The sequence below is a fragment of the Lytechinus pictus genome, chromosome 12, assembly GCF_037042905.1.
Source record: "Lytechinus pictus isolate F3 Inbred chromosome 12, Lp3.0, whole genome shotgun sequence".
Lineage (NCBI taxonomy): Eukaryota > Metazoa > Echinodermata > Echinoidea > Temnopleuroida > Toxopneustidae > Lytechinus > Lytechinus pictus.
In genome coordinates, this window is record NC_087256.1 from 21,430,104 (window position 1) to 21,456,276 (window position 26,173).

The window sequence follows — 26,173 nt, forward strand, 5'->3', positions numbered from 1 at the left end:
GTTTTACTGCCCACTCACAATTCAATGGGATTTTTTTAATTATCCAATACAAATCTGTGATGACCAATAAAAAATCACAGTACACACATATAAAAATATTTTGTCACAGATTCATTTATATTACGATTGTTGAACTAGATAAGCATTACATTTTATGAAATGTTCTCTGATAAAATACTGCATAACAAATACATTTTAGGCAAGTCCACCCCAATGAAATGTTTTATTTATATTTGAATGATAAGAAAAAAAATCAAACTAGTATAGAGCTGATAATTACCAAAATCAAATGTTAGATAATAAAGTTAGGACATTTTATATTTTTGCCTAATTTCACAAAACAGTTCTGTTCCCATCCTGGTCAGTATGCAGATGAAGGAAATGACGATGTCATCCACTCACTTTTTCTTTTTTATCTTATATAAAATATCTGTTCTTCTGCCATAATATGAAATGCAAAACAATGTTTGGTCTCTCCTGAATACAGTATGTCAGATTTCCATTGTTGCAATATATTGTGAATTAAGGTGCTCCTTTATTGTCAAATCTGCAAGAAATATTTCATATGATAAAATACAAAACAAATACATGTAGGAGTGTGTGATATCATCAACTGTCTCATCTGCATAACTCCTATTTTGTATGTGAGAAAATATGCAAAATTTAAAAAGGTCATAACTTTCTCATTAAAAGTAAAATTTTAAGTTTTCAGTATTGCGCTTCTTTTATTTTTCTCTAGTTATTCATACCAACTTTTAATTGAGGTCGACTTGCCCTTAAAACAAGTACTTCAAAAATACACTAGAGATACCATTGTGTTTGCAGCGTTAAAACAAATATATTTCACAAGAAAATAGACATTCATTTTTGACAGCACATATTTCAAAAACAAAGTTTAAAACAAACAGACGAGTGCTCCAAATAACATTTGCAACAGTAAAATATACTTTATTTTATAATTCATTTTTAAAATCAATTCATTTCTGAAGACATTATGTGGTAATCAAGCTACGAGTGAATGGAAGACGTCATAACAGATACATATATACTCTACAAATGTATAAATGGTCATTATCTATGAGTAAGATTAAAATTTTCTTATCTATCCAAATTTGCAGTACGGTTTTACAAATCATGCCTATGAATGGGACAACAATCTTTTTAATCCCATGGAATGTTTTAGTAGCAAGAAGATATACAACTGAAAAGTACAAGAAAAGAAAATGTCACAGCATATGTCTTTTTATATTATGTGTCTTGGTTGTACACTGTACAACAAAGATTAGAAATCTATGAATTATTATGACTAGAAATTTGCACAAAGAATAGCAAAATGGTGTAATCTTTATTTCAGACTAGTTCAAACAGCACAAAATCGGTCTTTAATATGCTCCTGCTCAAAGAATATGTGAGCACACTCGCCTTCACACTAAAGTTATGAGATGATTATTATTACTACATATTTCTCTGCCTATGAGGGTTTGAGCAATAATCCTGTGACCTTGACCTTTTACCTCATGATCCAATGAAAATATTTCATATTTGCATGGCATGCTCAAACCGAAATTGGTATAGGAGATTGAAAGGGACTAAAACAGTGAAATGTTTAATTGTAACTTTGCCCCAAATGTTATGAAGAAAAAAACAAAACAACATGAATACCTGTAAAGCAAATATATTAACAGTTGAATATAATCAATAAGTGTAAACCTAACCAAGTGTCATTAAAAAAAAAGTGAAAAGAATCTGAATAGGCATAATGGCAAACAATCATCAACAATAACATTTTATACAAAACTACAAAATAATTGCACATACAAGTTAAAACACTGTTTGTTACAGTTTCAAACAAATAGATATAGGGTGCATTTCATGAAATTGTTCATGTAAGCTATTGAAAATCCTTGTATCCGATCGGCTCAGAGCAGATTTGTCAGTGAAAATCAACACGATGCTTCGTGAAAGACTCCTATGGTCCATTTACGACACTCAGGAATGCAGAAATGGTGCATTGATGCAATGCAAGTTCATGTATGTACCAGTGCCATTCCGGTACACTCATTCATGATATTAAAGAAGAAATACATTTACCGGTACTGATTTCATTAGGACCAGTAACAATGATTGTGATCATTATATTAAATAGAATACATTTTCGATCTGATATATTTTATTACGATAAAAAATTATTTATTAATAATAGTTTCATCATTCATTAATGAATTTATCAATACACCTAGCATACGGTGTATGATGATATCCAGATCAAGGCATTGGCTACACTGGCACTACCTGTCAATTTCCTACCAGTGAAATATATTATCAATCAATAATTTTTATCAACTATAAAAATACAAAATTGCGACATAGAATTTGGTCAAACTTTCACTGCCTTTGGCCAAAGCCCCTATCATATCTCTCAAACCTTTCTAAGAAAATAAAGCAAAGCCCTTGTTAAAAGAGTTCAATCCATCACAGGGGCGGATCCAGGATTTTCCAAAGGGGGGGGGGGGGAGATTTTCGTCCAGGAAAAATTTGACAAGCCAAAAAGAAAAAAGGTTTTCACTACAAAATGGTCATTTTATTCCAGGAAAAATTTGACAAGCAAAAAAGATGAAATGGTCTTCACTTGCGTGCGTATGCATCACATATTCCCCTATAAAAAAAAAACTGCCTCAAAAAAAAAGGGGGGGGGGGCATGGGCCGGATAAGCCCCTACCTGGATCCTCTACTGATCCATTCTGACGAGACCATCCATATTGGTCCTCAATATGACATTAAGATATTATTGCAGAATTTATTCAAGGCATTTCTCGTTATCGCCCTATAACTTCATCACCATTGTCAGGACCAAAATTTGCCCAAGAAAGATACATGGTATACCGTGAAACCTACTACACTATTCATCACCAGGTGTTGATCGCTAGAAACTATGCATGGCTTTGTAATTGAACATAAAATTGATTTTCTAAATTAACTACACACGATGATAAATGCAATCAATTACAAAATTAGACTTATGAACAATCACAAAGTTGCAGAGCCCAATTATCCGTCTGCTAGCTGATCCACAGCAATGTGCTTGGAACATCCAACAAGCCATCTTTTTTCTCCATAACACTTGTACACAAAATCGCAGGGTGTGAATTAATCAAAGCCCCCATCAAAGGCCATGGATACCCTTTTCATTGGCCCGTATTCTGAAGTCAGGTTTAACTTAGACCGTGGTCTAACTCTGTGCTAATATGAGAAGCCAAGTGTCAAAATTTTTATTAAGTTGTATGTTTCTTGTGTTTACTGTGCTCTTTCCTGATTCATCGATGGTGAAGACAACCATCTATTTATACTTCCTAGACAATTATGAATGATTTTAGAGCCAAATGAGCTGAAATATGATATCTCTACCGTTAGTGATTTATGTAACAATTGGCTATCCATACTTAAACCACAACTTTAAACCTGTGTTTAAGTTAAACCTGAAATCAGAATACGGGCCTTAGGCTCCAATGCCCCTCTCATTGCTACGCCATTGAGATTTGTTCTGCCATTTTTATAGTTTTGTTCCATTTGCACTGTGATACAGAGGAATGCACCCTAGCTCTAAAAATAGTAAAGTTTAAGGCCTGAAATAGAAACCAATCATATCAAAGTTCTTGAGATAATACCTCAAGATGCAGAAGCAACACAGAATAAAAATTGTGACCACCTAATTTGCATGGACATAACTTCTGTAAATGGCAAATTTACATCAGTTCATTTTCTCTGATGAAATACATCAATAAGCGTTCAAAGATACATCTTGCCAGCTCCATTACTTATAAACAACAATCCACTCATAAAGTAGACAGACACTTCTGAAGGCTCTTTCCTACATGCAAATGTACTTCTCTTCAACCCATCAGATACTGAATTCTGTAATCCTCAAAGTCTTTGCATAGGAACCACTTGGTTCCAGTGAGCAACAGGATACAGGCTAAAAGCATGTTTTCGCTCAGCGATGTATTGAGCATTTGGCAACACAGGTGATGGAGAGGCTAGTGCTTTAACAACTCCATTTTGTTTTCCATTGTGGTCGGACATATGACATCATACCTGCTCAGAGCATGCTGATGATTGGCTGTTACATGTACTTCTAAGGAACAAGCATGCATCCTAGATCTTCATGGACGTAGATCAGTTTATGGACTCGCCCAGAAAATATTGAGCCCACCGTTAACCATGGGATTTTCTCCATTTCGTGCACCCCTCACAGATTCTATGTCCACATTGATTTTAATAAAAAAGCCCAATAGCTGGTTCTCCGGAGTAACACCGATATTGCTTGATAAAGTCTGATTTAGTAGACTACCTTGTGACCACCATTATCTCGACGAATTAGAAATTCCTCTGTTTCTTACATTGTGGTTCGAAGGTGGAACATAGTCCTCGTATAATTGTCTACATATTTCACTGTCGCTGATTTCATCACTATCGGGTCGACGGTCGGGGTCGTGGGAGAGCAGCCACATTGCAAACTTTGCCTGGAGGAAGATGGCAGAAACAGAAAACAAGAGAAGTTATTTATTAGGTAAATAAACAAATTATTCAATTCAGTGAAACAGTCATTCAAATCAGGGAGGCGTTTCATGAAAGGACTTGTCGGACGTTTTATCTGACAGTTATCATAGTAACAGTGCTTCTCAGCCAATCAAAATCAAGGAAAGATGTGACAACTTGTCGGATGAAAGTGTTGATGAAATGCTCCCTGGATCTCTCCAAACAAAACAGGAAAACAATATCATAATACACAACAGTTAATACATATATCCCGATAAGTAGAACAAGACCCAAGAAATTATACTCTGTTAAGCTGGTTCGCCTTTATATTTTTTCCAACTCTGGAATGATATCTGTCAGGCCACATCTCTTAAATCCTTCAACTCTCACCCGAAAACCATCTCTTTCTTTCCTAAGTTATCGAATATAAATTGTAAGTGTTCTGGATTTCTCTTATTACTTTTTATCAACTTCATTTATGTTATCCTTTGAAATGTACCTGCTTACTAATATGTATTATCATTTTGTATTAATTCTATTATCATCATCATCAATATGAGTCAACAAATAACAACAAATTTAGGGCAAATTTCACTCTTATTTGCATAATTAATTAATTAAAAAATATAAAAATTATAAATATAAAAAAGTTTTTAAAAACCTGAAATCATCCATTGTAAAGGATGATACTGACAATAACTTGCTCACATCTAAAATGGTTTCACTCACCTCTAAAGGCAGTTCTTTAGTAAATCTTCTGGGGAAGTCCTGTCTCTTGGCTTGGCACATGACCTGAAAAGTATGAAGAAACATAGATACAAGTCATTTGAAACTTATTCAAGGTTACTTGAAAACAAATAGAATGATTAAAAATACAGTATAGAAGAAGATGCTGTATCTCTCACTTCACCAATATACATGTACCTGAATATAGATGTTTGAAATAATTTCATGTAACAAAACTTCCAATAAAATCGTATTGTTTGTGGACTCGTTCACTCATAGCAATCTCATTCCTATTATTCACTTGAAAAGTCAGCTTAATCATTGCCAATGACATTACTCAGTAAAAGGCTGGAGACATGCATACTGATTTCCTAATTTCCGAAGCATGTTTGCTCTCAATGATGTCAAACAAAATTAGCAAAGAGAGATAGAGAGAGGTGCATGAATTAAGCCTTCTTCTGTTAAAAAATCTGTGACATATGTATTTTCTGTTACAACAAATGGTTTTGCATATTTATACTAAAAATTATAGTATGGAAGAATTAGTTATGCAGACCTAACTGTATGTTGATATGCATGGCAAATTACATTTTGAAAAAGATAACGACCCTCTCAGGTATAAAAAGCAAGAAGGAAATGACATGAATTAGCAGGGGTACCACCTATCATTTCTTTAGCTTAAGGTGTATAACTCACCATGATGCGTTCCATTTGTGTAGAGAAGGGATGAAACAGCTCAAAGAAGATGAGTCCGAGAGAGAAAATATCAACCTTGTGATCATAATTCTGACCAGAAACCTAACATCAAAACAAGAGAGAAAGTAAAGAATACATCACATGACTTTATACTGCACACTGATAATGACACGTCATAAAGGGAAAATTCCATCAAATAATATCACTGAAACATTAACGATCATTTTGCAAAATAATAGTACAAAAAATATATCCACACTTTGATTTTATTCAACATCACATGGAAGTTGCAAGAATAAGCTATACATGCAAATGGCACGCCCTTTTGCCTAAAAGATGTTTCAAATGTACATTATTATTATTATGGCCTATTGTTTATCCCCCACATCCTCTTCACTTCATCTTTACCATTTCTTTTATAATGTTATGTATAATGTATGTCGTATTTTATATTGATTTGTAAACTTGATCTTTTGATGTTTTTAAAGAGATGTGAATAAAACTGAATTGAATTTTACTATTATTATTATTTGGCGTCACCTGTGTCTATGAGGCAAAAAGCGAACTAAATGACTCGGACCCGCAGGTCTCTCCTCCCGATATAGCTGAAGAGGGTGGATGCAGGTGGACCACTTTGCCGGGTTTCCCCTTACTCTTATACGAACAGTGCAGAGGGTTCTTAACATTGGTACAAAACCATGGAGTATGCAGATTTCTTGTTTTATCGCACTTTATTCAAGCACAAAATAGTGCACTTTGCCAAAAGCATGCATTTAATTGGACTTTTCTTAGCGTACATGATGCAAAAAGCATAATTCTCCCCCCCCAAAAAACCCTGCATAGTGCATGGTTTTGTACCATGGTACAATTAAAACCTACTTTCTGAACACAGGCCATTATTTTCACATTAGCACTAAACCCCATGATACTAAATTGTAAATTTAGGATAAAATAAGCTCAAAATAAGCTCAGACTATCTTGTCTCAGTACTGTACCTGTTCTGGGCACATGTATAGCTGTGTTCCAACTTTGCCGGTATGGATGTGTCCCGGTGCGCCGTCGACAGCATCTTCATCCCCTTCCATGCCTGTATCGATGGCCGTCACCAAACCAAAGTCTCCTACCTTCACCTTACCATCCACTGAGAAGAATATATTTGAGGGCTAAAAGATTGCAAAAAAATAAAGAAGATGTGTAATTTTTATTAAAGCTATAACGAGGATCCCTCGGTAGACCAGCAGCACCATGATCAATGCTGCTGTGTAGGGACATTCTCCTGTTTTCATTTGTCAATTTCACATGTATTAAATCTATTGTTATTTATTTTAACGGAAATAAATTCAATTCAATTGTTGATCATTTTTTACAGTTTATCCATATACAAGCAGTGTAGGTTAATACATGAGAGCAACGGGAGATATCACCCTCATGACAAGGAAAATCACCCCTAAGATTTGGCAGGACTTGGGGCAACCATCTTTTCTCAATTTTCCCCAAGATCGGCCACAAACTATATTCAGACATATAAAGAATTCATATTCTACATACAGCAGAAGAATGATCTATACTTTTACAGCATAATGGTTGAACTAGGCAAAATGAGCAGCATTTGAAATGAACGAAATACCCCTCAAATTTAGCAATTGCCCCAATGTGGCAAAACAAATAGCCCCTAAAAATACAAATTATTTACCTCACACACCATTTGTGTGACTGTTACACTTTTAATAATGCTGTCCATAATTACAATACAAGGAACTCACAAAATTATCACAGCATTTGTTTTAAAGGATCCTTAAGGCAAAGGAGTCCGTTCCAATTGTTAAAGTAATTACTTTTTTTTTACATTTTGGCATAATTTCAAATTTTGAGAGGAATTAAAAACAAATATAATTTGTTGATATGCTGATGGTACTGTACAAGAAAAAATATTTTCAATTTTCTTGAGAAAATGACATTTCATTGATTTTATTTTTGGCTAGACAGTATATGGAGAAGCTGTCACATATCAAATAAGAATAAATTTACTCAAACCTTCATCAATATTTTTAAATGATTTTTTCTGCTATCTTTTGCAATAAAATTTTTGTCAGGGTGAACTTCCCCTTTAAGATACCTCACCTTGAGATCTCTATGGATCATCCCACAGCCATGGATGTAGTTGACTGCTTCCAGGATCTGATGGAAGATATGAAGTACTTTATTCCTATCCCTGGACAGCGTGTTAGTACTCAGCCAATCCTTGAGGGTTTCCTTGCGGCACAGCTGCATCTGTATATACAGGTATATCTTCGGGACTTTCACCGCCGCTGACGATGTCGTGGGGGTGTGGCTCAGTGTCCCCGCATGGTGAGCGGATACTTCTTTCCAATGCCCTCCTTTGGCGCATGGAGCATTGCTTGATGCGGAACTGTTCCTGGAGGACTTGGAGGTTTCCGATTGAGTGGACTCCGAGTCTGAATACTGAGGCTGATCTGTGCATCCTGAATCCTCAAAGAATATCTGGAATGATTCGCTTCTATCAAGGTCTTTCACACCATTCGCCTCACTGGCATACTGCTTGAAGGGTACGTCCATTGTATTATTGAGGGATGTGTCTGTACTTCTGTTTGAAGTGCTTCCATCCAAGTTTCCTAGATTCTGTGGAGTCTCTTCTCCGGAGTCTGAACCAACACTCATGCTTTGGCTATTATCCCCTTCCATGCCTTGAAACACAATACTAAAAGACCCGCTCTCGTCGAACTCACTTCCAACATCGAAAACTCCCGTTAAATTCTCAACAGCTCCGGGAAAGAGGATTTCCGACTCCACTCCTGTCATCTTGTTGTCACCTTTTTGGTTGACCCTGCCCTCACTGCTGACGCTACTTTCACCGGACAGGTCAAACCTAAGGACAGGACTTTCCCTTGTCTTTCCCAGTAGACTAAAACTGGCATCCATGCTTGATTTGCCTCCGGTCTGCTGCATCAATTGGTCATGGTTTCGGATCAGCTCACTGTTTTTGTTGAAGAGTGCAGGAGTGTCCATAGAAGTGAGCCCCTCATTACCAGCAAGACTACAGCGAAAAGATCAACAAAACATATTTTGAGTTCCATAGTAACAATGGAAGCCGTCGCTGGTCAGAATCTTCCACCACTCAATGCAAAAAATCCCCATTGACAAAGAAAATTATATGAAAGCGACACTATCATTATAGTTTCAGTACCGTCACAAAAACCTAACTTCGCCAAATCATGAAATTGAAGCTGAAAAGCGAACACACTAAAGATTGCCGGACAAGCACATATAATGACGTATTATTTTTGCTTCGGAAAAGACCATCAAACTGGTAAAAAATCTATGATGATGTTGCTACTTTCCAAGCAACTATGGATTTTTTACCAGAATTGTTTCGCAATTATTTTGATTATTTATACGTACAAACACTTCAGTGGGTCATTTCATTGGATTCTCTTGAAATTCATTTTGATTTCCTTCAACAGCTAGATTCAGTTCGAACAAAAGCATTCTTAAGTAACATATACATGATACAAGTATGTCATAGCAATATAATCAATTAATACAAGGAGAAATACATCCCATGAGCATGATCTAACCACTGAGGTCATACCTGCCATATCACAAACCACTGGAAATTCAAGTGTGATTACAGTCAAGACTTCAATCATTGTCACCTCCCCCGCCCCCATGTATAAACCAATCTTTCCAGATAAGATCCACTTACCTTTCACCAACGAAGTCCTTATCTTGAATGTCCTGCCAGCCTAGAGGCGGTCCTTCAAGCCAGGAGTTGAAATACCTCACAATGCCCGAGTGGTCCAGAATAGCCAGGGTTCGGGCCTCTCTCAGGACTTTGTCTCTTGCTTCCTCTCTGATAACATGGAAGTAAAAGGATGGAGTGACAACGAAATGCGAATTAATCCTTGTAGTCCAGTAGATATGTGAAAAAGATGCTCGAATCTGGCAGAAAGTGTGAAATTTGGCATACAGGGGTATTTTTGGGCGCTGATTTCAAAAATTGCCGGCCCCAAGCGATTTGACCATCGGGTCGGCCGCCATTTTGAAATCCAAGATGGCCGCCATGAAAAATCATTAAATGTCATTTTCTTGAGTTTTACATGGCATGTGACACTGAAATTTGGCATATAGGGGTATTTTTAGGCACTGATTTCAAATATTGCCGGCCCCCAGCAATTTGACCATTTGGCCGGCGGCAAAATGGCCGCCATCTTGGAATCCAAGATGGCCGCCATGATATATTATTGCAATCATTTTCTCGAGTTTTATATGAACTGCTGTATTGAAATTTGGCATATAGGCTTAATTTGGGGTGCTGATTTCAAAAATTGCCGGCCCCAAGTGATTTGACCATCGGGTCGGCCGCCATTTTGAAATCCAAGATGGCCGCCATGAGAAATATTTAATGTCATTTTCACGAGTTTTTCATGACGTATTACACTGAAATTTGGCATATAGGGGTATTTTTAGGCACTGATTTCAAATATTGCCGGCCCCCAGCAATTTGACAATTTGGTCGGCGGCAAAATGGCCGCCATTTTGAAATCCAAGATGGCCACCATGAAAAATCATTAAATGTCATTTTCTTGAGTTTTACATGATAGGCGACACTGAAATTTGGCATATAGGGGTATTTTGAGGCACTGATGTCAAATATTGCCGGCCCCCAGCAATTTGACCTCCAGGTCAGTAGCAAAACGGCAGCCATCTTAAAATCCAAGATGGCCGCCATGAAAGATAATTTGCTCAAGTCTTACGTATGGCCTGTAACACTTTAAATTTGGAAAAAAAATTGATCTTTGCATCCTTGATCAATGAAAAGAACATAGTAAATAGATGCTATTTTGAATTCCAATATGATTACCAAATTTGAATGATGTTCAACATTATAATGGTGAGTAAAACCCATTGCATTGGCACTGAAAACAAATCCAACACAACCACATCTTTGTCCGTTGCAAGGAATTTGGCATCCTTAATTGCTGACATAGATGTTACGTAAGTATGAAGTACCATAAATACACAAACCAGCTAGCTTCTTCTGCATTTACACATTTGAAGTGGCTTTGGTTGAATAATAACCATCCGGAACAATCATTTTCTGTTGAGAGGCTTTAAATTATTTCTTTGAGTTTTATATGATCTGCATTATTGCACTTTGACAAATCGACGGAGTGTGGGGTGCTTATTTCAAATATTGCTGGCACTCAGCGATCTGATCCCGAGTCAGAAGCAAAATGTCAGCCATCTTGAAATCCAAGATGGCTGCCATGAAAAAAGATCATTGAAGAAAAATCACTTTATCTAGTATCACGTAACGTATTATTTTAAAGTTTGGCATCTAGGGATATTGAAATTGCCCCCAGTAATCTGTCCAAAAGATATGCTGCAAAATGGCCACCATCTTGAAATCTAGAGAGGGTAGACTGTCATGAAAATTCATTAAAATCATTTTCTTGGTTTTAAACAATTTGAGGCACTGCATTTTAGAAATACAGGCAGGATTTTGGCCCGCTGGTTTTAGAATATTGCTCCAATAATTGCAATATTTTATTACAAATCAACATGAAGAAAACTGCTCCAGACTTCAAGTACTGATGGTTATATAGTATGATGATGATGATGATGATGAAATGAAATTAATATTAATAATGGATGATAATAATACATATTTTATTATTCAAAATAGAATTCAGTAACAGAAATGCTCCGAAAATTTATTTTGCCCATACCCTGTAGATCGTGAGCACGGCAGCAACTTAGCAGCGCGACATCGGACGTTGCTCTATCCTTTAAAAAGGGAGTTCACCCCAGAGAAAAGTTTGTTGTAAAAACAAAAGAAAATATGATATAAAAAAGATATTGGTGGATCCATCAAAGATATTAGAATTTTAAGTTTTTGATTTGTGACGTCATATAGGCTACTGTACGAGCAGCTTTCCCATTATGTTGTGTGATATAAAATGCATAAATGGTTCATCATGGGTATTTTTTTTCTTTCTGGAGCGGGTGTGAAATCATTTGTTTGTTGATATACTGAGGGTCCAATAAAAAAACATTTTCATTTTTTTGAGGAGGCTACATTTCATTGATTTTTGTACTTTAAGAAACATGGGGGAACTGCTTGCATCTGACGTCCCAAATGCACCAAATGAAATTCCAATAGCTTTTTAAATATTTGATGGAATTTCCTCAAACCTTTATATTTTTTTCATTACTTATTCTGTTATTGTTTCAATAACCTTTTTGTCAGGTTGAACTTCCCCTTTAATTCGTTGACCGCCAAACAGGTTAGAAGCAGCTCCCCTTTTCTAACATCTTTTGGTCTGATGTTGTCGGAGCTTGAACTCCCGATCTCCCGATTGTGAGGCGAACATGCTCCCATTGTCAGATTGTCGAACACACGATGGTTATCCAAAAATGCCAAATTTCAAAATAATACCTACATTATAATTATGATTCTTGATTTTTTTAATGATTTTTTATGGCAGCCATCTTTGATTTCAAGATGGCTGCCATAAATTGGATGAACATTACTGGATTCGAGAGAAGTCTATGGAGATCACAGGGAAATCTCAGTTGTGGGCAATGCCATCGAACTTAACACACGTGTAGAAAGCAACTCGGACGCCAAAAGAAAGCTTACTTTCTTCTCTTTTGACTGATGATACATATGTTTACTCACCATTATAATGTTGAACATCATTCAAACTTGGTAACCATATTGGAATTCAAAATAGCATCTATTTACTATGTTCTTTTCATTGATCAAGGATGCAAAGATCAAGTTTTTTTTCCAAATTTAAAGTGTTACAGGCCATACGTAAGACTTGAGCAAATTATCTTTCAAGGTGGCCATCTTGGATTTTAAGATGGCGGCCGTTTTGCTGCTGACCTGGAGGTCATATTGCTGGGGGCCGGCAATATTTGACATCAGTGCCTCAATATACCCCTATATGCCAAATTTCAGTGTCGCCTATCATGTAAAACTCAATAAAATGACATTTAATGATTTTTCATGGCGGCCATCTTGGATTTCAAAATGGCGGCCATTTTGCCGCCGACCAATTTGTCAAATTGCTGGGGGCCGGCAATATTTGAAATCAGTGCCTAAAAATACCCCTATATGCCAAATTTCAGTGTAACACGTCATGTAAAACTCATGAAAATGACATTAAAGATTTCTCATGGCGGCCATCTTGGATTTCAAAATGGCAGCCGACCCGATGGTCAAATCACTTGGGGCTGGCAATATTTGAAATCAGCACCCCAAATTAAGCCTATATGCCAAAGTTCAATACCGCAGTTCATATAAAACTCGAGAAAATGATTGCAATAATATATCATGGCGGCCATCTTGGATTCCAAGATGGCGGCCGTTTTGCCGCCGGCCAAATGGTCAAATTGCTGGGGGCTGGCAATATTTGAAATCAGTGCCTCAAAATACCCCTATATGCCAAATTTCAGTGTCACATGCCATGTTAAACTCAAGAAAATGACATTTAATGATTTTTCATGGCGGCCATCTTGGATTTCAAAATGGCGGCCGACCCGATGGTCAAATCACTTGGGGCCGGCAATATTTGAAATCAGCAACCCGAATTAAGCCTATATGCCAAATTTCAATACCGCAGTTCATATAAAACTCGAAAAAATGATTGCAATAATATATCATGGCGGCCATCTTGGATTTCAAGATGGCGGCCATTTTGCCGCCGGCCAAATGGTCAAATTGCTGGGGGCTGGCAATATTTGAAATCAGTGCCTCAAAATACCCCTATATGCCAAATTTCAGTGTCACATGCCATGTTAAACTCAAGAAAATTACATTTAATGATTTTTCATGGCGGCCATCTTGGATTTCAAAATGGCGGCCGACCCGATGGTCGAATCGCTTGGGGCCGGCAATTTTTTAAATCAGCGCCCAAAAATACCCCTGTATGCCAATTTTTACACTTTCTGCCAGATCCGAGCATCTTGGCCATTTTTTGTCACATAACCGCTCCACTATTGTAGCTTCTGATTTCTAAAGAAGTACAAAAGAATACACAGGTGCAATGTAGCCTTTGGTGGCAACCTGTGATACCGCCAGTTTCATGGGAAAACTGGAAAGTTATTTGTGTTGAAAATGGATAATTCTAAATATTTCCAATTTATTTGATCACAAAATGAGGATATTAAATATATGACGGAATATGTCTCCAAGCCTCATTGTCTCCTGAAATAAGGTGAAATATTGTATGATAACAGTTTCAAAATGTGGAAAAACCCTCAGACTTTGACAATTATTGAATCATCATTTTACAAGTTTCCACAAACCTCCATAATACAAAATTTGATTAGTTTCAGGGAATATATCTATTGGTGATGATATGTGTCACAGTTGTGGTCACATGCGGCCAGTCAAGTAATTTCAAATCATATTTCAATAAATATTGCAACATTTATTCTTGCTTTCCCCCTAAAAGTTAGCAAATTGACTGATCATAATATACAGTAAGTCTGTAGTAAGCTAGGAATTTCACACTGGTTTCACACTGCAGTTCTTAGCACCGCAATACGCCGGCTAACCCTGCTTTTTAGCAGGGCCAGATAGTACCGTACTATAAACCGTGCTAGCCCACTTTGGTAAAACGTAGTGTGAAACCGAAGTGGGCTAAGCTTAACCCAGGAAATTGGTGGGGCTAAGGTCTCCCCTTGGCCCCACCTATTTCCCGGGGTTGAGGAAAATTTCTGTAGTGTGAAAAGCATATTATGTACCTATTTGGGAGGGTGATTCTCTTGACAGCATAACTGTTTTCATCCACCTTGTTCTTTGCTCTGAAGACGATTCCAAAGCCTCCTTTACCAAGGCACTCAGTGTGCTCAAAGTCTGTTAGGTACCTGTATTATACCAACATAAGGAAGACAAAATGGTGATTGTGTCCCGCTTGGCAACTGGCTGGGATATTCCCCAGGGAGTGGAGAATATGCATACAAGACAATTTCAAACCCTCCTTTACCAAAATACTATGTGTGCTTAAAATTTGTTCAGTAACTGTACAGTATGATCACAGAAAGACAAACTATAGATTGTGTATTGATTGATTCTATAGCCTCCCACAACTTGCTGGAATACTCCCCAGGGAGTGGAGAATATGCATACAGCACAATTCCAAACTCTCCTTATTGAGGCACTCAGAGTTTGCTGAAAGTCTGTTAGGTACCTGTACAGTAACAACATAAAGAAGACATAACTGTGATTGTGCCTCCATGCAACTAGCTGGGATATTCCCCAGAGAGTGGAGAATATGCATAAAGACAAGTCCAAACCCTCCTTTACCAAAGCACTCGGTGTGCTCAAAATTTGTACAATATGATCACAGAAAGACAAAATAAAGATTGTGTATTGATTGATTCTATAGCCCACCTCCCCCCCCCCCCCCCATAACTTGCTGGAATACTCCCCAGGGAGTGGAGAATATGCACACAGGTTCTCATAATAATAATTTGATACTTCAGGCCCTGTCACATAATTCTGTGCAACAACAGTGTGCAAGATAAGTGCGAGATACTGTCAATGCAGGCAACCTGTGGGTAGCATAAATAAATAATCACCCCCAAATCATCTGCAAGGAATTACATGGAGCAATGTGACAGAGCCTTCAATGAAAACAACATTTTCTTTATTTAAAATGATGATAAGTTGCATCTTTTTATTCATTATAATTGTGTTTTTTTAATATTTGAATGAATAAACAAATTGAAATCAATCAAAACGAATTTTATCAGAATTTTACCTTGACTTGAACTCATGAGCTGATGGCTCATTTGTGATTTTGATTTCAGGACTTGTTGGTTTCTCCTCTTCTATGTCCGTCCCGTCTCCTTCATCCTGGACTTCTTTCTCCGCTGCTCTCCGTTTTCTTCTTGGTTTCAAGACATAGTGGAAGAACAGTTGCATCCCAATAGCAAGCAACATACTGGTTCCAAAGATTTCTCTCCTGAAATTATAACAAGGAATATTGAATTCTTCTCCTTTTTTTGCTTGCAGTCAATGAACTCTGCCTACAAATAAGCCTCAATTCCATAATCATTTTTTTTTAATTTGTAAATAGAAATTATCCAAAGGGAACTGCTCATCAAGGAAACTGTGACCATCAAGTTTTTATTCTGGAACATTTGAAAATGACAAAAATTGAGAAGATACAATAGATGAATATATCAATAATGACATGATATACCTTCAATCATTCACTTCATACATTCATAGCTTAAGATGTCTGATAAATTTGCGCAAACCTATTGAGTATCCAATTTCTAATAAAATACAATTTATTGTATAGAAACATAGGATTGTACAGCAGCTGGGTACTGTGACACAAAGCTTAGTAATCAATCACAAAATGGCAAAGGTCAATGAAGATCATTATAGTTGTGAATATAACTGAACATGTCTGGGCCCTGTCTTACAAAGAGTTACGACTGATCCGATCAATCTCAACTGTATGGAAATCCATCCATACCATAATTGTTTATACAGGGAAATTTGCACAATCTCCTTAGTAAAACAAAGAGAATCACACTGAACCTTCAAGAGAACAATGAATGTATGAATATACATCATAACTAGAAAATATTCTGAACAAATTTGCATTTTAGATGATGACGTTGCTGGCCATCCATAGTTGTGGTTGATCGGATCAATCGCAACTCTTTGTAAGATGGGGCCCTGCTATCAACCAGTCTAAATAACAATTGTGACCAGCTAGATGTATCCCAAAACTAAAAATACTTCGCCAGGGAAGATTCTCTATAAATAGCAAAAATTGTTATTTGATCTATTTGATTATAAAATTGGCTTATTTACAAGAATAATTTTTCTTCTTCATACTGTAAAAATTTGAAGTTGTAAAGTTGAGTAAAAGATACAAGAGTTTCATTGACAGCATTTTTTTCCAGACTGCTTGGAATTTTCACTGAGATGGCACAGTGTGCACATCTCATGCTTGAGTGAACCCTGAACTTCAAACCTTGTTTTCTCCTTATTTTTGGTGGGGTAGTTTGACGGAGTACTTCAGTGGGTTATTATGTTCATCAAGTTTGATAAGTTATATATCATTTTAAAGCTTATGGGGCCTGTTGCATAAAACTTTTGCCATAAAAAAAACTCTGGCAAATAAAATCATGTCATTGACAATAACACATTGAAAGACTATGGCAATGTTTTATGCAACGGGCTCATGAAGTACTCTTTCAATTTCAATAAAAATCTCAAAATTCATTTTGGGTGACTTATTGGTGGTTTAGGGATGGCTGGTCACAATATCCAATGTAAATAGGTAAAAACTTACCACCATGTCCACACGGATACGCTGAAGAGTATCTCCAAACCGCCATCTTGGCTTTCATTCCCCTCCAACTGTCTATTCTGAGGCATGTGTACCGGGGTCAGCTGATGCAATAGGTAGTAGCCATTGTCTGTATGAACAAAAAAATAAATCTTCGTGTTTATACAGAGAATATAGATTTCAGTTCATTCCAGCTGATTCGAGAGGATGCGATAAAGCCCCCAACATTTTGCCTCTGTATAAACAGAGTATTTAGCAGTATATTCACAGGCATTTTCTTCCGCCATCTTTTGTGGTAGAGCTTGTGAATCAGCCAACACAAGCTTGAATTTAAATTCGCTGTAGAAACACAAACAAAAATTCACACTCATGTTGGCCAATTGGAGAGGTTCTTGTATAAACACACTCAATGTAAGGAATACCGGAAGTAAAAAACAGTATGGTGAAACAAACTGCTGCCACTTAATTTACTACAGTTGAATGTAATTGTTGTTGTCTCGTAGAACCTTCCTGCATTGTAGACCAGGGGCCCGCAACACAAAGCCTAGCAATCATTATAGAAGAATATCTTTACAATTGATTGCATTGACCACAATGTACAATCAATGGTGAAAATCCTTTCTGCTATTAACAAATACATTACTCATACAACCCTTGCTATATAGCTGGAGTAGATGGGCATTGCCTACATATTACACATGATATACAATATAAAGCAATGATGTATCCTATACAATATCTCCTATTAATCAACCAATTTATTTTTATTTGTAAAAGCGTTCTTACCGAAAGGGTACTGGTTCCAGACAGTGACATCTTTATTAGACTCTCCTTTCCCCTTATTGCTGGCTTGCAGGTTCTCCTCATTCTTAGCTGCCACCATCAGGGGCGTCCTGGAGACGGAGGTGTATGCGTAAGGTCTCCAGCGTACCCTCGGAGCTACAAGACTCCCATCCTGAGGGTTGGCCTGCACTCTGTGGGCCGCCCAAGCAGCCTGGGATATTTCAGAGTTGGTGTTGGACGACGGCTGGACGTAAAGCTGATTCATGTGGTTGCCTGTGGAGAGGGATGTCAAAAATGAATGAGTCAAGCATTCTAACCAGTATGGTAGTGTTATATTCTATTGTTCTATGCAGTTGGTCTACTTATCAGTCTATTACCACATGGGTCAAACACATTTGGTCTACTATCACTTTGGTCTAATTTGGTGGAACGGTCGCGATGTAGCGGTTCCGACTCTCACCTTGTAATCAGAGGGTCAGATGTTTGAATTCCACCATGGCCTAGCGTCCTTTGGCAAGGCGTCAATCCACACTTTGCCACTCCCACCTGGTCCACACTGCTCTTGGTCTAATACCAACTGAGTCTAGTTCTCATTTAGTCTGTTAATGCCTAGATAGTCCATATGCACTTCATCTACTGATTATTTTGCAAGTTGTCAAATGAAAATTTGATTCCTTAACATTTCATCAAAGAATGGAACCTACCGTAAATAGTATTAGCACAAGTGGATATAAACAAAATGGGTATAGCCGAATACAAGAAATTGATTTTTTTCTTTCTTTTTTTAAAGCAAATCCATTGAAAAGCTTGATCAGTCAAGTTTGAGTGAATGTAATACTTGTAACTGATAATAAATGAATGGCCCGAAATCACAAAAAGGACAGTGGACTCATCAATTACAAACAGTGGCCTCATGAATAATGAGTGCCAGTGAATTTGGGCCAATATGTCCTACTCACCTACAAACAGCATGGGCTGTGAATAATCCGAGAAGAAAGGGGTCATCTGGGGGTCAGCGCCCCCAGCAAGGCCAAGGGTCACAGGCTGAAAGAGGTCAACCTCACTTACCACTCCATCCTGGATTGTCCAAGCACTGGCGATGCAACTCTCCAACTAGTACAGAAGACAAAGAGACATAATAATAATATAGGTATATTTACCCAGGGAAGCCACTTCAGTTCTAAAAATTGTTCTCCCAGCGGGCCCTGCTATCATTACATGAAGTAAAAACTACAATGGTTTGTAGAGACTTGTGTGAGATCAGTGATGCTGTATGGAAGTGAGACACGGTGTCTGAGTGAAAATGAGATGGGGATTTTTAGGAGGACAGAGAGAGATGTGTGGTGTGAGATTACTGGATAGGAAGAAGACTGAGGACTCGATGCAGATGTTTTGTTAATCCCAAAGGCAGAAAAATATATCCCAAGTAAACACTACATATTGCCGAGATCTACAGGGGTCATTGTACTCAGATCACAATGGAACTCCTGCCATAGGGCTATATTCATTGGAATAACACCTATATATATGGTCTGCTTTCATCAAATGATATGAAACATAAAGTGAATTTGGTTTAAAAAAACATGTATATTTGATCTCTATTAAACAATAGGAAAGCCTGGAATCCTACTAAAAACATTCTACTTCTTGGCAAATATTCTAGTATGGATGTTGTCAAGATCAGAAAGAATTGTTGCATCCTGGATTTGGAAGCAAGGTAGTTTAGATCTGGAGATGGCGCTGTTTAAAGATGCATGTGGCATAGCTGTTTGAATAAGTTCCCCTACCTCGTGAGACCAAAGGAGCTGTCTCCCACTCGGCCCACCGAGAGCAAAGACCGTTTTGGTTGCCATGTCAACCTTCACCGATGGGATGTCAACGTCGGCGACATCATTCTCCACCTCGCATACCACTTCATCATCATCATCCTCTAGATCATCATTGGTAGGGTGCTTTCCTTTCAGGAAGGTAACATCATGCTGACCGACACTGAAATTCCATCTGAGGATATCATAGATACACTTATAGATTTATAACATGATAATAGGGAACCTCATCTAATGATTGGCTGAAATATGTCACATGACCAGTCATTTATTTCAGCTAACCAGAAAATTTGCCAATACTGGTACTTATGGTTATTACTATTGACCGGTCGTGGTTTGAGATTCGGATAGTTTATCAAATAACACAAACCCACATCAATATCATAAATCCTACAGACACATCATTTTACATGGGCACTAAAATGATTATCTAGAATATTATAAAAGAGAAGAGATTATTTTAAAAAAGTTGTTGTCTCTTCTAACTTAGCTAAGCAACATTTCGTAGTGTTCAGATATGGTGAGACAAATCACAACACTTATGCTAATTAAATCTGCACTATGAATCTAAAACAGTTCAATATTGGGCAGAAAACTCAATACATTGATGAAATTTGTTCCATAAAAATTGTACTTTTTTGTATATAAGATATCTATATTTACTTCACTAATTTACATCTTTGTAAAAGTGCATACTGGTAAATACTTTCTTGGTATTAATGATTTGTGAATGATGTTTAATGTTTATTATGATCTTCATCAATCATTGTCATTATTTTCATCATTTTTTAAGCTTTTCATGAAAAAAGATCTGATATTGTGAGGAATACAGTAAATAATCAAATAAATTGTTTCATTCATGTAATTTCTTTTATCAATCAGCAAGTTACATGCAACCTCACTTTGCAAACCAACACCATTTTTTGACAAATTTATGTTCATTCAATTGAATCTGTGAACATACTTTTCTAAGCCATTTCTTTGGTCTACTGCCCTCACTGTTTGCCTGGTCTGCTGAATGACAATGATGTCTTGGTCATCAGCAGCTTCGTCTCCATACAGTTGACATCCACCAGTACCACAAATATAGTGCACCTGTGAGGTAAAGGATAGAGAAAAGTTTAAATTCAATGAAATTTTAATCATAATGGACTAGCATTTCTCTTTTGTCTTTATTACCTTCTAAATAAACTTTTCAAAAAATGTATCATCTAAACAAAATTAACAAATATCATATGATTAAAAAAATTAATGAAAAATTTCATATTTTGAGCTATATTCTATAATAATCCCCCAAAATACTGCAGATACTTCCAATAATAATTCACTTTTTAAACATATTCAAATATGATGATGTAATGCCAGGTACCATCCTTGATTTGATCTTTGAAGTTATGTGTTCTATTGCAAAGTTGATCTTTTGATAATATTTACTTTTATTTTCAAAATCCAACTTGATTACTTGTAATTGTTTCTGATCTAATTTCATGAAAAACATAAATTATGTAAAAAAAAGAGGAAAGATTTAATGGCCCTTACTTAATAAAAAAAAGATGAACAAGAGAAATATTTAAAAAATAATAAAATCTTGTATCACCACAAAGAAGATTTGAAAAGTTTTTTTTTATCAACCCAACATACCTCTCCAGTTCTAGCATTGATGCCAAACGTATGGATCTCCTTGCCACCGACCATCATCGTCTCTTCGTTGAGCCTGAATGAGGTACTGAGAAGGGATTCTGCTGTGAACGGAACTGCTTCAAGAGTCTCCCCATCCCATTTGAACAGACCCCCGTTCAACGATGGTATCACCTTGTATACTCCTTCAGGGCCCATGATCTGAAAGAATATCAGGGAGCATAATTATAAAGCTCTTATGCTTTTCTTGCGATCTCCTCTATCTTTCAATCATAATTTTACTGTTTTATACAGTATATTTGTTACTGACAGTTGATGGGAATTAATCATTCAAATGGAAATAAAATGAAGAGATTGGTGGTGTTCTATTTCTAATTCAATCATCCCCTTCAGTCTTCACCAGAATTTCTTCAACAATGCTGCAACTCTTTCTCTGCAGCCTTAATGACTGATTTTTTTTTTGGAAATCATACCTATCAAAAGAGGTTTTCAACTTGTCAATTTCACACACGTTTTACAAGGTACTTTATCACTGTAAGTTTCATTACCCTACTCAAATCAAGTATTATACTTCAGGTTATGTGTACTGCAAAAATAATGTAAAGCTCCTTTTTATTGTATCAAAACACTGATATTCTTTCATCGACCAAAAAAACTTTTTAAAAATGTAATGCTGAAATAAATGTACGCAGCTAACCCCTCTCAAAGCAACACTTTCACACTGAAAAACCACCTTATTGATTGCAAGAGTACAATTAATTCATTTTCGGTTAGAAAAATGTTTTCATTGGTAAAAAAAAAGGGATAATTTTCTTTACCTCAAATTGACTGATGGATGATGAGAGTAGAGGTCCAATGCCAGCATCCATACTCCACTGCTGTTGGCCAGCATTCTGGATGTCCAAGGCAAGTACCTTCCCATCCACCGTGCTCAGGATCATCAGAGGCCTGGCACAGAAAGCAAAGTTATGATCAAATTTGATTTGAATGACGATGTCATTTTGAAGGGCAGGTTATGGTCGCAAATGATAGAGCAACTCTTTACCTATCTATAGCAATTTGTTAGAAGTCTGTAGCATGCAGGATAACGGAGATATGAAAGAATGAAGAATGGTAGGCAAATGGACTTGAAATTGACAAAATGGCGCCTGCACGGTCATGCATGAGTGATTTGGGAAAATGAAATACGAGGTGCACAACAATGGGTCATGGACAACATGTGTACCAAATTTGGGAGAATTAAGATAAGGGATGGAGCCTAGGCAGGGCTCACAAGAACCACATGTTAAACGAATGGGATTTTGTGGAAAAAGAAGCAGACAGTAGAAGAAGAAGAAGGAATAGGAATACCGAACAAGGCATTGTAGCCATTGATAGTGTCAATGCATATAGTCATCATTTTCATATGACAAAATATCCTTAGAATATCCAGGTCCTAGGTCAAAATAATAAAAAATATCAGCTTGCGCTTCTCGCTCGCATCATTTATTAAGTGCGTTCACATCCACTTTGCAATTTTCCTACACAGTGCTTGAAATAGTGCTTACATGTAAATTGACCCTTTGATCAGAATATAATATTTTCAGCTCGGGCTTCGCGCTCGCATTATTGATTTTCATAACAAAAAAAAAGTATTCAGAATGCCAAGATTCTGTCTAACTCTAAAACATGTGCATGCATGTTTATTGAGATATACTCATATGCAGCTTGTTCTTTAATAAAAAATGCCTAAATTATCCAGTTTCAGATGAGAATATCAAAAAATTTCTGCTCGCGCTTCGCGCTCGCATTATTAGTGTAAGAAGATAACAAATAACCCATCTTTTTCCATAATTTACAAAAACATGAATAGTGTCCAGATTTTAGGTCTGAAATCTCAATTTTTTTTCCGCTCGCACTTCATTGTTTAGTTCTACTTATTATATACCATAGATCCTGTTCATGATTACAAAAAGTGCTTAGAGTTAGAATGTCAATTTTTTCGGCCGGAATATCAAAAATTTTCAGCTCGCGCTTGCATTATTTAATTGATGAAAAGTGTATCGTCTTAATGGCTAACTGCAAAAAGTCTTCAACAGGTCCCTTTTCGATCAGGCCTGGGGCCCGTTGCAGAAAGAGTTGCAATCAATTGCAACTCTAAAAATCATGCGCAACTTGATTTTCAACCAATCAACAGCGCGCATTTGTTACATGCGATTGATTTTTTGGCTTGCGTTTAAACGCAACTCTTTCTGCAACGGGCTCCAGAACAGCTACAGTACACATATTATTAAAAATTTTATAAAAATTTCTTTCCATATTTTTCAGAAATAAAAGTGGCCATATTCAGAAACAATATTCTTGTTCACTTCTTTTGCCAATGGCTTGCCCGTCTTGGAAATGAGACAATGAATGAAAACGAGAGTCCAGACAATTTCAACTTCCAACACTGGAATCTGGATTGAAAATTTTGAAATTGTCACTGTTTTTTGTTTTTGGAATATTGCCTAACTACGTAAGTTTGGTCAGTGAGTTAAATTCTCTAGTCTACTTAAAACTCTTTTTCATTCAAAGTCAAACCAACTACTTTTCATTCAAATTGAGTACCCATTTAAAGTTCAGTAATCACCTATTAACACCCTGTGAGTGTGAGGCTGAACAACTCTCTGGTGACGGACGATGAACAGCATTCTGAAGCCTGGAACTGCCGCTCAAACGCTCACTGTTATTATTCTCGCCTGAAGTCCCGGGGTTCCCCTCGGCCGATTCGGCTTGCGAAATGTTCGTGAAGATAATGATGCAAGCCAAAAGTGAGCAAATCCTCGTTAGATTTGCTCTATTGTTAGCTGCATCCATCAAACATTTGCTGCTTCAATCGGGAATGGTCAAAATGAGAGTCGAGAACAATGAATCACCACTCCTACAATACCTATCAATCTGAAAAGTTGAATGATGTGGAACTTTCCGCGTTGATTAGCCTGACGTGTATTTACGTTTTTGTTGATCACGTGACTATTGATCCGTGACCGGTCAAATACTGCGATCACATCGCACCATCGATCCGATCCGATATCCGAACATGCATAAACCTTCAAGCGCGGCTGATCGAGAGGAAGAGAGAGGGTGTGGGAGTGGGGGGGGGGGGGGGGGGGGGGTGTGAACAAAATACGTACTTGCCCTCTGCGTCCAAGGGGGGTGTTATTGGAGTGATAACTATTATGGCTGCTGGGTACATTATATCTTACTTGCCAATACCATATGGGATAAAATTAAGTTGAAGTGAGGTTCGTGGCGGGTGGATGAGAGAAAATAAGGAGAGGGTATTAAACATGTGTGTAGTGTATAGGCCCCCGCCCCCCCCCCTTTGTTTTGATTTTTTTATTGTACTGACCCCCTTTCTTAAATTGTTGATCTGCACCCATCTGCATGGGGCGAATTAAAATGCAATATTTCCCCGTGCATGCATCGGGGGCGCGGGGGGGGGGGGGCACTACTTCCGCGAAATTGTCCATATTCCACAATACTTGTTATTTCGGATGAATGTTTAGTCTTATGTTTTTTCCTTTTCTTACATGATGACATGAAATGATACAAATAATAAGACAGGGAAAGAGTTCTGTAGCGTCGATCATTTTGTATTTTCACTTGAAGTATTTCACTAGTTCAGTCTTGTAAATTGCAATTCACGAATTGCCACTAGTACTATATTATATAGCTATCGGGGCTGGAACTCAAGGGCATGGGCGGAAATCGCTCCTCAAAGGTGGGGGAGCTAGGGGAAACAATTGAATTTCCATTGTTATACTATACATTTTACTGACGTAAATCTGGTCCAAGCAGTGAGGGGGGAGGTGATAGCAACATATTGACCTGAAAATTCAAAATGTTGGGGACACCCCCATGCATAAGCACACCGAGGGCTGTACGGGGGTATATGACCGTGTACACAGTACTACCATCTTTCAGTTAAATGCCTATTACCATTTCAATGGCTCTATTGTAATGGATTTGTTGTGATTAAAGTAATGAATTACAGTCAATATCAATATGCTAGCGAGCAAAGCGAGCGAGAAAATTTTCAGTTGTTAAAACTTTAAAGACAGAATGGTGTCCTAAAACCTCTTTCAAGTTCATTAATTAATTAATTCTGTAATTGTTCGCCATTGTATTATGATTGTTATTTGTATTTTTATATGTACATGGCTCTCTCGAAAAGCAGTTTTTATGTACTGAAGAGACTGTCTAAAGAAAACAAAAATAAATAAATAAATAAGTGGTATGAGTGCATCACGGGCAATGTACGTACTAAGTATATACTGTAAATGTGGACATAATACTACCATCTTTCCTTTTGCGATTTTTTTCGATGGCTATATATTGTAATGTATATTCATGACCAGTGGCGTACCTAGGATTTTCCACAGGGGGGGGGGGGGCAAATTCGTCCGCCAAAAAATTTGACAAGCAAAAAAAAAAAGGTTTTCAACCACAAATAAAGGATTTCGTATCAGAAAAAAATTTGACAAGCAAAAAAAAAATAAAAAAAATTGACTCTTCAGGACTCGTCAGGGGGGCAGGGATATGTCCCTTGCATGGGTTGTGACTCGTCAGGGGGCAGTCTGCCCCCCCCCCGTAGGTACA

At 37.2% G+C, this 26,173-nt stretch overlaps 1 protein-coding gene across 3 annotated transcripts; it reads right to left on the minus strand.

Annotated features, from left to right (window-relative positions):
* Positions 1-96: 96 nt before the first annotated feature.
* LOC129273688 (eukaryotic translation initiation factor 2-alpha kinase 3-like) lies at positions 97-24,549 on the minus strand. Of its 3 annotated transcripts, XR_010295246.1 has the most exons (18): positions 24,162-24,549; positions 22,372-22,501; positions 21,557-21,754; positions 20,880-21,010; positions 19,877-20,090; positions 19,049-19,202; positions 18,093-18,362; positions 17,310-17,436; positions 15,756-15,959; positions 14,737-14,859; positions 9,683-9,829; positions 8,080-9,013; positions 6,954-7,121; positions 5,959-6,060; positions 5,266-5,328; positions 3,348-4,520; positions 2,356-3,200; positions 923-2,282 (listed from the first exon to the last, which is right to left on the minus strand). XR_010295246.1 is itself a non-coding variant. In XM_064107422.1 (16 exons), exons 1-16 carry the CDS (start codon positions 24,386-24,388, stop codon positions 4,362-4,364), a joined length of 3,351 nt encoding a protein of 1,116 aa, XP_063963492.1. In that variant the 5' UTR covers positions 24,389-24,549; the 3' UTR covers positions 97-4,361. The 3 variants fall into 3 exon arrangements, 1 of the variants encoding a protein (XP_063963492.1); XR_010295245.1 differs by having other exon boundaries at positions 923-3,200; XM_064107422.1 differs by having other exon boundaries at positions 97-4,520.
* Positions 24,550-26,173: the final 1,624 nt, after the last annotated feature.